The 12,291-nt window shown below is 57.4% G+C and overlaps 1 protein-coding gene across 2 annotated transcripts in view; it reads right to left on the reverse strand.

The window, feature by feature from the left end:
• ITPR3 (inositol 1,4,5-trisphosphate receptor type 3) overlaps positions 1–12,291 on the reverse strand; it is a 50,290-nt gene that overhangs the window by 26,388 nt on the left and 11,611 nt on the right. For both annotated transcript variants that reach the window (XM_064472400.1, XM_064472399.1), the window contains exons 3-8: positions 8,262–8,332; positions 4,182–4,303; positions 881–967; positions 560–718; positions 329–427; positions 120–203 (exon numbers count right to left, since the gene is read on the reverse strand). In XM_064472400.1, the coding sequence (XP_064328470.1) occupies positions 120–203; positions 329–427; positions 560–718; positions 881–967; positions 4,182–4,303; positions 8,262–8,332 (622 nt within the window). The remainder of the gene's footprint in view (positions 1–119; positions 204–328; positions 428–559; positions 719–880; positions 968–4,181; positions 4,304–8,261; positions 8,333–12,291) is intronic.

Below are 12,291 nucleotides of genomic sequence, written 5' to 3' on the forward strand. Positions count from 1 at the left end.
TCTTTCCTCTGCCCTTGTTGCACAGCCAAACGGCCGCTCACATGTCCTGCCCCTGCAGGGGACCGGGGCTGGGTCCCCAGAGCCCACCGTGTCCCAGGCGGCCAAACCTCCTTCCTCACCCCTTTCAGCACTTCCTCCATGTGGTCGCGGAACTGCATGAAAAGGTTGATTTTCCAGCTGGTGTTACAATTGACTGAGTTCACCTAAGGAGCAAGAGAGCGAGGTCACGATCCCTGGCACAAGGAAATACGGGAAGAAAATGGAAAAAAAAAAAACTAGGCAAGGCCTAAAAGCCGGACCCTGCACAGGGAGCCCGGCCTCCCCGTACCTCCTTGCAGCCAGCGTTGTCAGCAAGCTCGTAGTTGCTGGCGTGCAGCGGCTGCCCGGCGTTGACAGGGTTCAGGATGACTTTGTCTCCCACGACTACCTGGGGAGCAAAACGGGAAAGGAGGGAGCGTGGATGAGACCAGGCGCCTGGTGGGGAGGCGAGCCCTGGCAGGCAGCACGCACGGTGCTTTCTGCACAGCTTAATCTGGGGACTTTTTGGCCCCAGGCTCACATTATCTCCATTGCTCCTCAGCTTCCAGAAGGGCTGGATGAAGAGCCAGGATCCCTCATTGCCGGTGGCATCCAGCGTCACCCGCATGGCGTTTTTCTCGAGCAGGGCCGGCAGCCGCTTGTTCACTGTCAGGTACTTGTTGCTTTTCATGTGGAGGAGCTGGAAAGGTGAACGGCAGGGTGAGCTGCGGCAGCCCGCCAGGGTCCCCAGGGCCGGTCATGGCCAGGAGCGATCCCACGAGCCCCTTCCCAGCAGCTGCCTGACGCAGACGTGCTGCATCTGTGCATCTCCCCCCACAACACATCAGCCAAGTGCTCGTACCTGTATGACGCTGCCGTATTTCACCACGTCGCCATGCACTTTCTTGTTCTCTGTCTCGTTCTGCTTCTGCTCCATCTGGGCTGCATGCTGAACACCAAAAGGAGAACAGCTGAGTGTAAGAGCACCCTTTTCACCCCCTGGAGCAGAGGGGCCACCTGCACCCGCAGCTATGGGGAGGCCAGGCCAGGCTTGGGATGCAACATCAGCATCCCTGTGTCACCCAGACAACATGGTCCAGAGCTGTAATATGGTCCTCAGCATCTGAGAGCTCAACCTGGGACCCTGGTGTGGCCCTGAGCAGCTCTATGAAGTCCATGTGAGCTTTAAATCGAGGACTTAAAAATAAGGACAGGGACAATAAGGCACTGAAATTCCCCAAGAGCCCCAGCAGGTCCCGTGGGGCAGCACCAACAGGGGACTCTGTGCTCAGGCCAGGCTGGGGCAAATGCACCCATCTCAGCTCCACTGCAGCAGGGCCGTGGGGACCAGGGGCTTCCCAGAGCGCAGAGACCAAAGAGCAAAAGGCTCCGTGCCGGTGGTGCCGTGCCTGGAGACGGCTGCAGGTCCAGACCTGCTGCAGCAGATGTGGCAGGATGGGTCCCCGCCAGCCAAGATGCCCTAAGAGGGTATTGCTCAGTACTGCTTGCAGCCCCCCTCTCCAAAACCACAGATGTTTTCTGTGTGGTGGCTCTAGCACTTGGAGGAGTGATGTTGACATACATGGAGCAAGGCAGGAACTTGCTCCCGCAGCAGATCTGTCTGGGAATGGCGAGGGTGTGCTGACAACCCCGGCGCCAGCCTGGGCAGCACCAAGCCAGTGTTACCCTGCAGCCAGGATGGGAAACAGCAGCAAGGGATGGAGCTGGGAGAGCATCTACCCTTTCCCATGCTATTTTTGCCCCCTTTCGCTTGAGAGCAGAAAGAATTGGGAAAAACAGCTGGAATGGTGGCTCCACGCCCTGCAGGAGGATGGGGGCAGGTGATTTGTCAATGCCTGAGCAGGTGATGCTGGGGCTTTCAATGTGACAAACTCTTTAGTCTTTTGAATGTTGCCACCACTTTAGATAAGTCCCCATCCCCACGCAGCTTTGGGTGCCACCCGGGGGATGTGAGCCCCGTGGTGGTGGCTGCTGCCATCAGGAAAACAAACCCATTGCCAAGAAACCCTGCGCTGATGAAGAGCTGGGAGTTTGACAACAACCCCATGGAGCAACACAGCTCTGGAGAGAGATCTGGCACCGTGGTGTGTCCTAAATCTGCGTCCAGATCTGAGCTCCTCCCTTGCCGAAAACCAGTGGGGCCAGGAGTGGGAACCACCTGCCCCGAGCACGCAAGCCCATGGGGTCGATGTTCCCAGCATGTCCCTTGGATGGGACGGGGTCTGTCCTCAAGCCACAGTGGGATGGGGATGTCAGGGGTGCACAAAGGAGTGGGCAGCCCAGGAGGGCGCAGGAAGGATGGGGAGACATGAGCAGAGTGGGAGGAAAGCCTCCACAGCATGTCTGCACTGCATCTGTCTGCACCTACGATTAGTCAGCGGTGTTTTTTAACACCGAGCCTTAAACCCACTTAAAAACAACGGCGCAAGAGCACAAGCTCAGAAAAGCAACAGTGGGCATCGCAAATGGCTGGGCAGGGATTCTCTGCTCAAGATCCAGGTTGCTTCTGCTTCAGGAAATTGTCTCTGTGGGTTGGAATATGTTTTCAGCCTGCAGAAGACGCTGATAAATTGCAGCCTGGAGTCCAGCGTCCTGCCAGGACTTCCAGCGGTTTCGCGGCAGCACGGGCAGAGTTTTGCAGAGCGCTCCCTCCCTGCCCGGGCTCCCCCAGCGCCCAGCTCCGGACGCGCGGGAGCGTTTGCCAAAAGAGCAACGCCAGGAGCCGCGGAAAGGAGCAAGGAAATGACAGAATCTCTTTAAGACAAACCTTAACCAAGTTGCAATCAATCAGGTTCAGAAATGAGCCTCTCTCTCCCGTCGTGGCCAGTACAGCTGTCGACATTACAAGTTACAGTCTAACTGGAGCAGGAAAATAGTATTTCCATACGCCAGCGACCACATACAGCTGGACATGTCAGGAGGCACTGACCCTGTCCCGGCATCTCCGAACCAAGCCAGGACGCCCTGTCCGGACACTGCATCAGACCTCACTCCCCAAAGGCAAAACTGGGGGACTTGTGGGGCCGGGGCTAGGCTTGAAACCTGACGAGATGATTTAATGAATCCCTCCTGAGCTTTGCTTTTATGAATCATCCTCAGGGCCTTGCCAGCTGTCTGAGGTGATTATGCAATGTTTAACATGGGCCTTTTCCAAACCTCATGGAAGTCAACAGGAGTCTTTCTCTTCCACAGCCCTTTGGAGCAGGTCCTGGCCGCAGCAGCTCCCTCCTCCGTGCCAGGCACCCCTGGGTGCTGCGGGGGTGCGGGGCTGTGCTTGCAGAGCACCTCTCCCTGCTCTGCCATGGGCTCCTCTGCAAAAGGCGCACCAGAAGGGCTGAGACAGCAAAAGCTGAGCACTGCAGCGACACTGGAAAAGCAGGTGGATGCCACCTCTCATCCCAAAAGCAGCATTGCCACCTTTCCTTCCTCTCCCTGCCTGCTCAGTCCCCTGGATCCTTCTCTGCAGGCCCTGGGACATCTCCCTTGCACTGGGAGCAACAAAATCATCTGTGGCTCCTTGGTCACTGCTGTATTCACCCTGCACCATCATGGTGTGGACCAAGCCTGGCTGTGCCACGCTTCCCAGGGCTCCCCACTGCGCCAAGGGCACATGCGCAGGCATGGCATGAAAGCTCTGTCAGGAGCCTGTGGCAGCATCCAAGGTTCAATTGCGTCTCACATCAGAGGCCAGGTAAGAGCATCGCATAAGAAGGGTAACCCAGGGTGCAGCACACATCCCTGGGGGCCAGCCCATCTGGGGACCACAACCCTCAGTCTTGCAGGTGCCAGCACAAACCACCTCACAGAGCTCCTATCTCAGCCCCCTTATTAGACACTATATGCCATGATTAATTAAGAGTTGATGGCTACAGGAGCTGTTCCTCTAGAAAAGGTGGCTGTGGCTAATGGTCCATGGTGAGAGGAGGGCGGTGGGGCAGGAGACAACATTGCTGAGCGGAGGGATACTGAGTACAGCCAAACCCGGGGCAGGCCCTGGCCTCCCATGCAGGCTGTTTTCAGGGAAGTAAAACATATTAGGATTCGCACCGTGAGAGGTTTGGGTGCCCAAACCCACGGGGACTGCCTGCTCTGGGGAGGACGGTCCCTCGTGCCCACTCCCTGCCCCGAGGAGCCCCGCTCACCTGGAGTTTCTGCAGCAGCACCACGTCAGCGATCTTCTCCTTGTCCTGCTTGGTTTGCTTGGCCTTCCAGTACTGCTTCTGGGCAGAGTAGCGGTTCATGGGACATACTTTGAAGAGGCAATCTGGGAGGAGAAGGCGGCAAGCATGAGGCTGCAGCAGCCACGCGGCCGCCAGCCACCAGTGTGTCCCCAGCAGGGCCAACGTCACCGAGGGGCAGGAGCGAGTGCTCCTCCAGGACACTGCTCCTGTCCCAGCAGCACCACTGGGAGATGGTCCTCCTAACCCACAACAACCCCGTCTGCTGCTGGGGGTCCAAGGGAGACCTGGCCAGGACTGGTGGAGGGTCATGTCACCTTGTAGTAGGTGGTGGACTAGCTTCAAATCAGGGTAAATAATGAGTCCAGGAGTGAATCCACTTCCAGGACTCATGATTAGAAATGTTCCCATCAGAAACAGCCATGCAATTTGGGATGGAAAACTTCAGGGGGAGAAAAAGTACTGATGAAACCCAGCTGTACCAAAGGAGGAGAGAACCCTGCCGGGGGGGAGGGAGGCCAGCAGGACGGGGGCACCGTGAGCGGACGTCTCCACGTCTCCCTTGTCACCCTGCCCGTCGGACACCCTGAGCCAGCGGGACCGCAGGCTGCTGCCCCACCACAGCCGTGCCATCAGGATATGCCGGTTTTGCAAACCCGCTGCTGTTCCCCTGTGACTGCTCACGCGGAGCCTCAATTCGCAGTGCTGGAAGCCGCCAGCAACTGCTCCTAAAATCTGTATGTCAACAGCTGCGTTTCAAGCCCTGAAAAACACTTTGGGGACCTGAAGGGCACAGGTTTTGCATCCCAGCTCCCCCAAACACTTGCAGCGTATCCATGCTCTGCAGATTGCCCCAGTTTGCCTGTTTTTCCTCAGGCTGTTGTGGTCGGGATGGGGGCGGAAAGTGCAGACACCCAGGTTCAGGCTTTGGGCACTGATGTACGGAGAGCAGATGTCTGGATGTGAGGAGGCACTTACATCTCCCAAACCCTCATTCAGGGCTGGAAGCTGTATGGGGTGAGCGCAGGAAGGGCTCTGCAGCCCAAATCACCTTAATTATGCCTGAAATAGCAGCCGAGAAACTTCAGACACAAAAATAAAATAAAATAAAAAAAAATCACTTCCATCTCTGGCCCCGGTCCCAAGTCTCTGGCAAGCACGTATTTATTTACCTGGGAGTGACGAACAAACAAGCGCAGAGCACAGTTCTCACCGGCTCGGGCTGCTGGGAAGAGGCCAAGTTTCACATTTCGCTTTACAGATCTATTTGCTAATGGCATATCCCATGCCAAGGAGGCCGTGACACCAGGGTTTTCATCAGGGACTGAGCAGAGCTGCTGCAATGCCTGGCTGCCTTCTCCCACTGCCTCCGAGCAGGGCTACAGAAACACTCGGGCCACCTGCAGCACCTTATATCGTTTTCATTAAATTGCTAATTAGGCTGCAAAAGAACCTGGTAGCAAGCGGAAACTGTGAGGGGAGCTAAGAAAAAAAACCAACACAGCTATTAAGACACAGGTGCAAATCAAACCCCTGGCTCCGAGCATGCCCTGCCCGGAGGGGCTGCCTGATACCCCCATCGCAGTACTAAGCCCTGTTTTGTAGGGAGGGAAACTGAGGCACGGAGTCATTTGCTCACAGAAAGTCTCCAGCAAAGCTTGCATTTGAAGCCAGAGATTTGGGAATCCAGGCCTAAGCACTGACAATTTTTTGCACGACCGATGGTGGGCGGAAAAGAGGGAAGCCGAGGAAAGCTCCCACGTCAGCACAGCCCGGCGAGAGCAGCCCAGCAGAACGATGCTTGGCCAACCTGCCACGGCCCAGCACGGCCACAGAGGCAGAACCTCCTGCAAACCCGCAGCGGGGGAAGCGGGGCGTTTCAGGCAGCAGCACGGCCGGGGGGTCTCGCTGCCCGCTCGCCTTGCAGCCACCCTGGCGCCTCCGCAGTGCAGGATGAAGCGTTTTATTTGCTTTTTTCCTGACGTGCCTGAACGCAGGGCTGGAAAGAGCCGGGGGGGTGGGGGGGTGGGAAGAAACCACAAAGAAAAAGCAAATAACTGAGAGGTACCAGGCACCTCTCGGAGGGCAGAGCCCCGGTATGACACGGGTGGCCGAGCCGGGGCGTCCCTCGCCGCAGGAACAGGGTCCTGGGTGGGTTTTGGCATTTCCAAAAAGCCATTTGGACCTGGCTCTGGGAGAAGAGTCCTGTTTCCTCAGCGGGAAGCTGAGATGGGCCCCGGCACGACCCGCGCGCGCCTCACTGCCACGCAGGATAGGGCAGGGTCCAGCCACAGGATATGGGGATGGCAACAGCGCGTGAAAGTCCTCTTAAGCCTTTTGCTGCTGCAGGGAAACAGCAGCAGCCCGTTGTTTTTACCTCCCTCACGGTGACAGCTATCAAGAAGGCAGACTGCTACTTTTCCGGTCATTAAAACAAGTGCCTGGATATCCTGATGGGGTTTACACGGAGCAGGGCTGAGTCTAGACCAGACCTTTGCCTGGAAAAGAGATTCAACACCCACCCATGCCCAGGCAGGGAGACGGCGCGGCTGCTGGGACAAGGCTTGCACCAGCCGCCCCGCAGCTGCTTCCAGCTCTTCCCATCCAGCCCCAGGTGAAAGTCCACCAATGTCTGGGAGCGGGATGGCTCCCCAGGCTGCCAGACGCCGGGGAGCTATCAGATGGCTTGTTAATTAGCCCCACATACAAATTAGTGGCAAAGGCTCCCATAGAGAGGCAGGTCACTGCTCGGGTGGGACCCCCATGGGGAAGGGTGCCTGCACAGCACCCCGCTGTGGGACGTTAAAGCCACCCTGAGAAAGAGGTGGAGGCACAAAACCAAGTGGGGAACCAATATTTTAAAAGATTTTTTTTTTAAAGGGGGACCTGAAATTACAGTAACTGGGATGAAAAGAACGGCTGCCCTAAGCCAAACCCCAAACCCAACAATGCAGTCGCTGCCTTGGGGAAATTTCACAGCTCTGTGTACGCTCCCCAGCTATCTGCGCCGTGCGCCGGGCACGCAAACCCAACCGGGACGCTCTTTGGGACACAGCCCTTCCTGTGCATTTTGCAGCGTGCCGAGCACACGGGGCAGCCAGGCACAAAACCAGCATTTCCCAGGCAGGTGCAGCGTAGGGCAGACGCGATACCCCGTGGCTGGGTGCAGCCGTTTGCTCCCGGGGAGCCCGAAGGTTGAGGGCACCTCACTGGCCGGCCCCAGGGCTTGCAAACAGGGGAAGCGGGAGCCACGAGCTGCTTTTCCCGGCAGCCCGTCCTGGCTTCTGCAGACCGTTTCCACAGGCCAGGAGCCGCCCCAGCTTCCACTGACTCATCCCCTTTTCCGCCCGGACCTGGCCGCTCCTGCCCACTCCTGCCCAGGGCTGCCCCTTGCCCAAACGGGAAATAATGAGCCGGCCTCAAGTGCTGGAGGAGATGATGCGGCCCAAAACGTGACGGCTGAGGACTGATCGGGATTTACCCTCTCTCCCTAAGCCCTACCTGCCTCATAAAAGGGAGGCTTAATCCCCTGGCTCTCTCTGAGGTGCAGCCAAGCACAGCACATGTAATTAGTGCTGAGCGATAACAGGCTGGCCTTGAGATAGTTTGCCTGTTGCAACTGCCCCTCTGTCTGTCCCTTCCTGTCCCTGGCTGCTCGTGGGTAGACACCCAGCTGCCAGCATCCCTAGGAATGCATTTTGGGATGGTTGGACCCACCTTTGCAAAGGATGGTTCCCAGCCACCCCCGCTCCTTAGGGCTCAGCTAAGGGACCATCCCACTATGGAGGTGGTTCCAATAAATGTCCCCAGAAGCAAACAGAGGAGGGTAGGTGGTTTGGCCAAGCCACAGAAACAAGGCTATGGAGGCTGTTCAAGAACCCTCCAGGCTCTGCTGCAAAGGATGAGCAGCACCTCCCAGCCCCAGGCTAGCTGGGATAGCTGGGACCCCGGTCCCCATCCCCGGCATGGATGCTCAGGGCCAGCATCGTCCCCGAGGCTGCTGATGGCAGTGTCGGGGCTGCCCCAGCCCGGCCCCAATCTCACCTCGAAATTTCTTGGGTGGGTTGTCCAGGTCACCAGCAGCCGGCTCCACCACGCACCGATCATCCACCAGCCTGCACGGGGACAAAAGTGGCAGCAGGGTGTCAGCAACACCGAGATGACAGCGGAGCCTGAGCGAGCAAAGCAGCTTCGCCACAAACCACAGGGCTGCGAGGGCAGACGCGCCACCGTCACCTGCCCCAAAGCGACAACATCAAAAGCTGCATCTCCTGTTTCCTACCCACTTGCACTCTGTGTGAGTATTTAGCACGACCACGCTCAGCTCCTGGAACAAGCAGCCGCTCTTGGGCACTTGCTCCAAGCACATCGCCCCTGCTTCCCCACCGCTCGCCATTTCTTTCACACGCGTTTTTCAACCCGGTCCCTTGGGGCAAACAGCAGCAGCTACAAACTGGCAGCAAAGAAACACGACGGTTCGTGTCAGCCGCGTTCCCTGGGCCTTTGCTCAGCGACCCATGCGGGAGGCTCTGACTCCTGCCGGAGCAAATCCCGCCTTGCCCAACTGAGCCGATCCACCCCCCCGGCACGGCGCACCGGCTGCGGCGTTATTTCACTGTTAACCTGGCAAAAATGTGATGAGTTCAACTTTCATTCAGTGGTCCTCCTCCAGCTGGGAGCTCACCCCGCCGGGACACAGAGGGAGGTGGCAGAGGCCCACCAAAACCAGTTATTAATTATTATCTGATCAGAGCAGGTGGATCTGCCCCTCAGCTGTGAAGAGCTTTGTGTCTCCTCCCTGCCTACCTCCTTGTTTTCCCAGCATCGAGCAAAATCCTGCAGGTTTGGCCTTGGGTGCCGAGGACAGATTTCGGGATGGATGGAATGTTACTTTTCAAAGTTACCGAGAGCAGTGAAGTATAACCCGGCACGAGGCTCTGCTCAGCCCCCAAAGCACGGAGGGACGAGCATCGCCCAAGGGGCTCACAGCGCTGGGGCCACCCAGAGCTCGTCTGCAAGGCTTTCAAGGGAACTCGGTGCTCCAGCGAGACAGGCTGTACCCGCTCGCCTGCTTTCTCCCAGCCTCTGTGAAGCGATGTACCGAGAGAAATTACACTCCTGCCCCGGGCGAGGAAGTGAGAAGCATGTTCCCACCTGCGGAGGCTGAATTCAGGCAGCGGGTGAGCGTGTGAGTGGATGCAGCAATGCACCCACAACACCATCCCAGGAGGGAGCATCCATCGTGGGGGCAGCTCGGTCCCTGCGACAGGAGGGAAGACGCAGCCTGGAGAAACGAGGCACGTGCACGTGGCACGGCAGCAAAGGGCACAGCAGAGCCCCTGCTGCCCCCTCTGCTCCCCAAGGGACTCTCAACCCCTCTCAACAAACCAAACAACCAAAACATTGCTGGAGATGGACACGGTGCGCTGCAAAGAGTTGGCAAAAGCAGCAGATATCCCATTTGCAGATCCAGCCTCCTTCCCCCAGTCTAGCCACTCTCCAGAGGAGGGGGAAATTCCTTTCAATAGCTTGGCAGAGAAGAATTTGGCCTCCGCGCTGATGGATTGGGACCCTAGGGACCCAGCGCTGCTGCATCCTTGGCAGCAGAGGCATGGGCTGGCAGGGTGCTCTGAACACCCAGCGCTGCTCCTGCCCCCGCCACTGGCTCCCTGCTCTCTTTAAAGGTCCCCAGGGTTGGAGGAGATTAAGCTGAGATTTCAAATAAAAGATAAATTGCTTTTCTCTCACACTTTTGGTGGCAGCGGAAGCCTGAAAACAATTAGCAAAGACCTAGAAGATTGTAAAAACAACCCAAAACCCTTGAGGTTGCAGTAAACACACAGTGTGCTCTTTGCTGGAAGGGGTTGCCTTGGCTTTGCAAACACTAGTGGCGGCAGTGTGGGGGGTTTGGGGCTCCCAACATGCAATACCTGTTCCATGGGCCACGACAGCAGGGAAGGAGACCGGTACGTTCCCAAGCTCCTGCAGGGCATGGCGCCTCGGGAGGGCAGGGAAGGAGGTAAAGAAGGGAAAAACCAGAGGAGAGCCAAGCCAGCTGTGGACAGGGCCTGTCTCACCCCACAGGCGATATGCAAAGCCTCAGCCCAGCCCCAGTGCCACTTGTAGGCAGTTTTGGTTTCTATTACTATTATTTTGATGGGGGATAGGGAGGAACAAACACTTTTGATGCGCCTGGGAGCAAAGACCACCAAGGGCTGAGCTCCCACCAACCCATGGGCCAGGCTCACGGAGTGAAGCACCGACCCTCGGCACATCCCCAGCACCCACCAGGGCCTACAAAAGCAGCGGGCCCAATTCATCTGTGCGCTTTAAAAAAATAAAAATCCTCCATTGCCATGCCTAGGGGTCTCTGAGGAAGTGCCTGACCTGGATGGCCCATTTTCAGTGCCGAAGTAAACAGCACGGGAACCTCCCACCCACACCAGCTCTGCCTGCAGCATTCCCCTGCCACTTCCCCGTCCCCGGCATTACTGCTCCACCAGGCAGGATTAGAGAGAGTGACCTGCCAGCTGGAAGTCTTAATTAGTTAATGATCTCAAGACAGTTTTAGCATCTTTAATCCTAGGTTTACATGCTCTCTGGGAATGCAGAGGGTTATTTTTATTAAACTGATACTCTGGACTAACATTCTTCAGCTTAAAATCACTGAAAATAAAAGGATTCTGACGGGGCGGACGTGAGTCACCTGGGTGACTGCTGGGGCCAGGACATGCTTCCACTAACAACCGGCATTACCGCAGCAGGATGGGGCAAATCAAAACTCCCTCTGCTATTAGAGCAGCAGGGACGCACGGGCACTCGCTGCCGCTCCGAGCTGCGGGGAGGACGCCGGGCACGTGGAGGGCAGCTTTCATTTCTCAGGTGTTAATGAGAAAATGGGCTGCTGGTGTCCGAGCACCTGGAGGAAGATCCTGACCAAAGCGGCAGGTTGGATGCACTGATGAAAAATTCACACTTTGCCTTTTTAAATTACCCACAGGGAGCACAAGGGGCTGGATCCTGCTCATCGATGAACCTGCTGCCTGCAGCCCAGCAAAGCGTGGGCAAGTATCTGCCTAGCTTTAAGCCGTGCAAGTCATCACCATGGTTCCAGTGGGGTTTTCTGCGTGCTGTAAAATATCGAGCACAAAGTGATTCCCTGGCCCGGGGCCAGCGCACTTGGCCTCGTGCGAGGCAGAGCCTTCGCCGGAGGTCAGGGGAAAAAAAGCAGCTCGTCCAGTGCTGCAATCCGCGGCGGTTGGACACCCCGAGCCTCCCCGGGGACCGCGGCCAGCTGCGGCTGACGTGGAGGAGCCGCTCCTGCAACGCGAACCTGGGCTGGGGAAGAGGAGGGAGTCTTCCCCGGCCGCGATACCGAGGGGAGCCCCAGCACGCCGTGGTCCTGGGATGCATGGGAAAGGAGTGCTCTGGGAGAAAGGGAGCCCCAACCCATGCAGGACCACCCCACTACAAAGCCCACCAACCCCTGCAGGTGAGGAAGAGGATGATGATGACGAGAGCTCGCTGTTGGGCATAGGCCCAGGTGAGCCCCTCTGGCTCTGGGGGCAGGATGGGCACCGAGCCTACAGGGCTTAATAAAAATAGAGTGAATGCAGGGCAGCCACAAAAATGCAGCTTCTCCCCCGCTGTCCCAGTGCTGGGAGGAGGAAGCCGCTCTTGGCCTCGCGTGCTTCTCCTCCCCGCAGAGACAAGTTCGTCCTGACCCAGCAGAGCTGGAGTTACCTTTTAACCAGCTGTGTTTCCCTGAACTGCTCCACCCTGCAAATCCACCTGCAATCACAATTACAGCTATTAAAGGTGTTATTTCATCTTAAACAGCCAACTGCCTTTCAGGGAGGTTTGCAACCAGCCATTTCCCTCTGCAAGTCCACAGTGCCAGTCCCCCAGTCCCCCAGTCAGTCCCGGAAGCCCCCAGGGGATGGCAGGGCCGGGGCAGCACACCCCCCTGGTGAGCACAGGCACCTGCACTGCATTTCTACTCCTCTCTGGTTCTGGCTGTTTGGTGTTGGCTTATCAGGGACACTGGATAAGTTGGGGACGCTCACGACAGCGG

Source organism: Phalacrocorax carbo, chromosome 23, assembly GCF_963921805.1.
Source record: "Phalacrocorax carbo chromosome 23, bPhaCar2.1, whole genome shotgun sequence".
Lineage (NCBI taxonomy): Eukaryota > Metazoa > Chordata > Aves > Suliformes > Phalacrocoracidae > Phalacrocorax > Phalacrocorax carbo.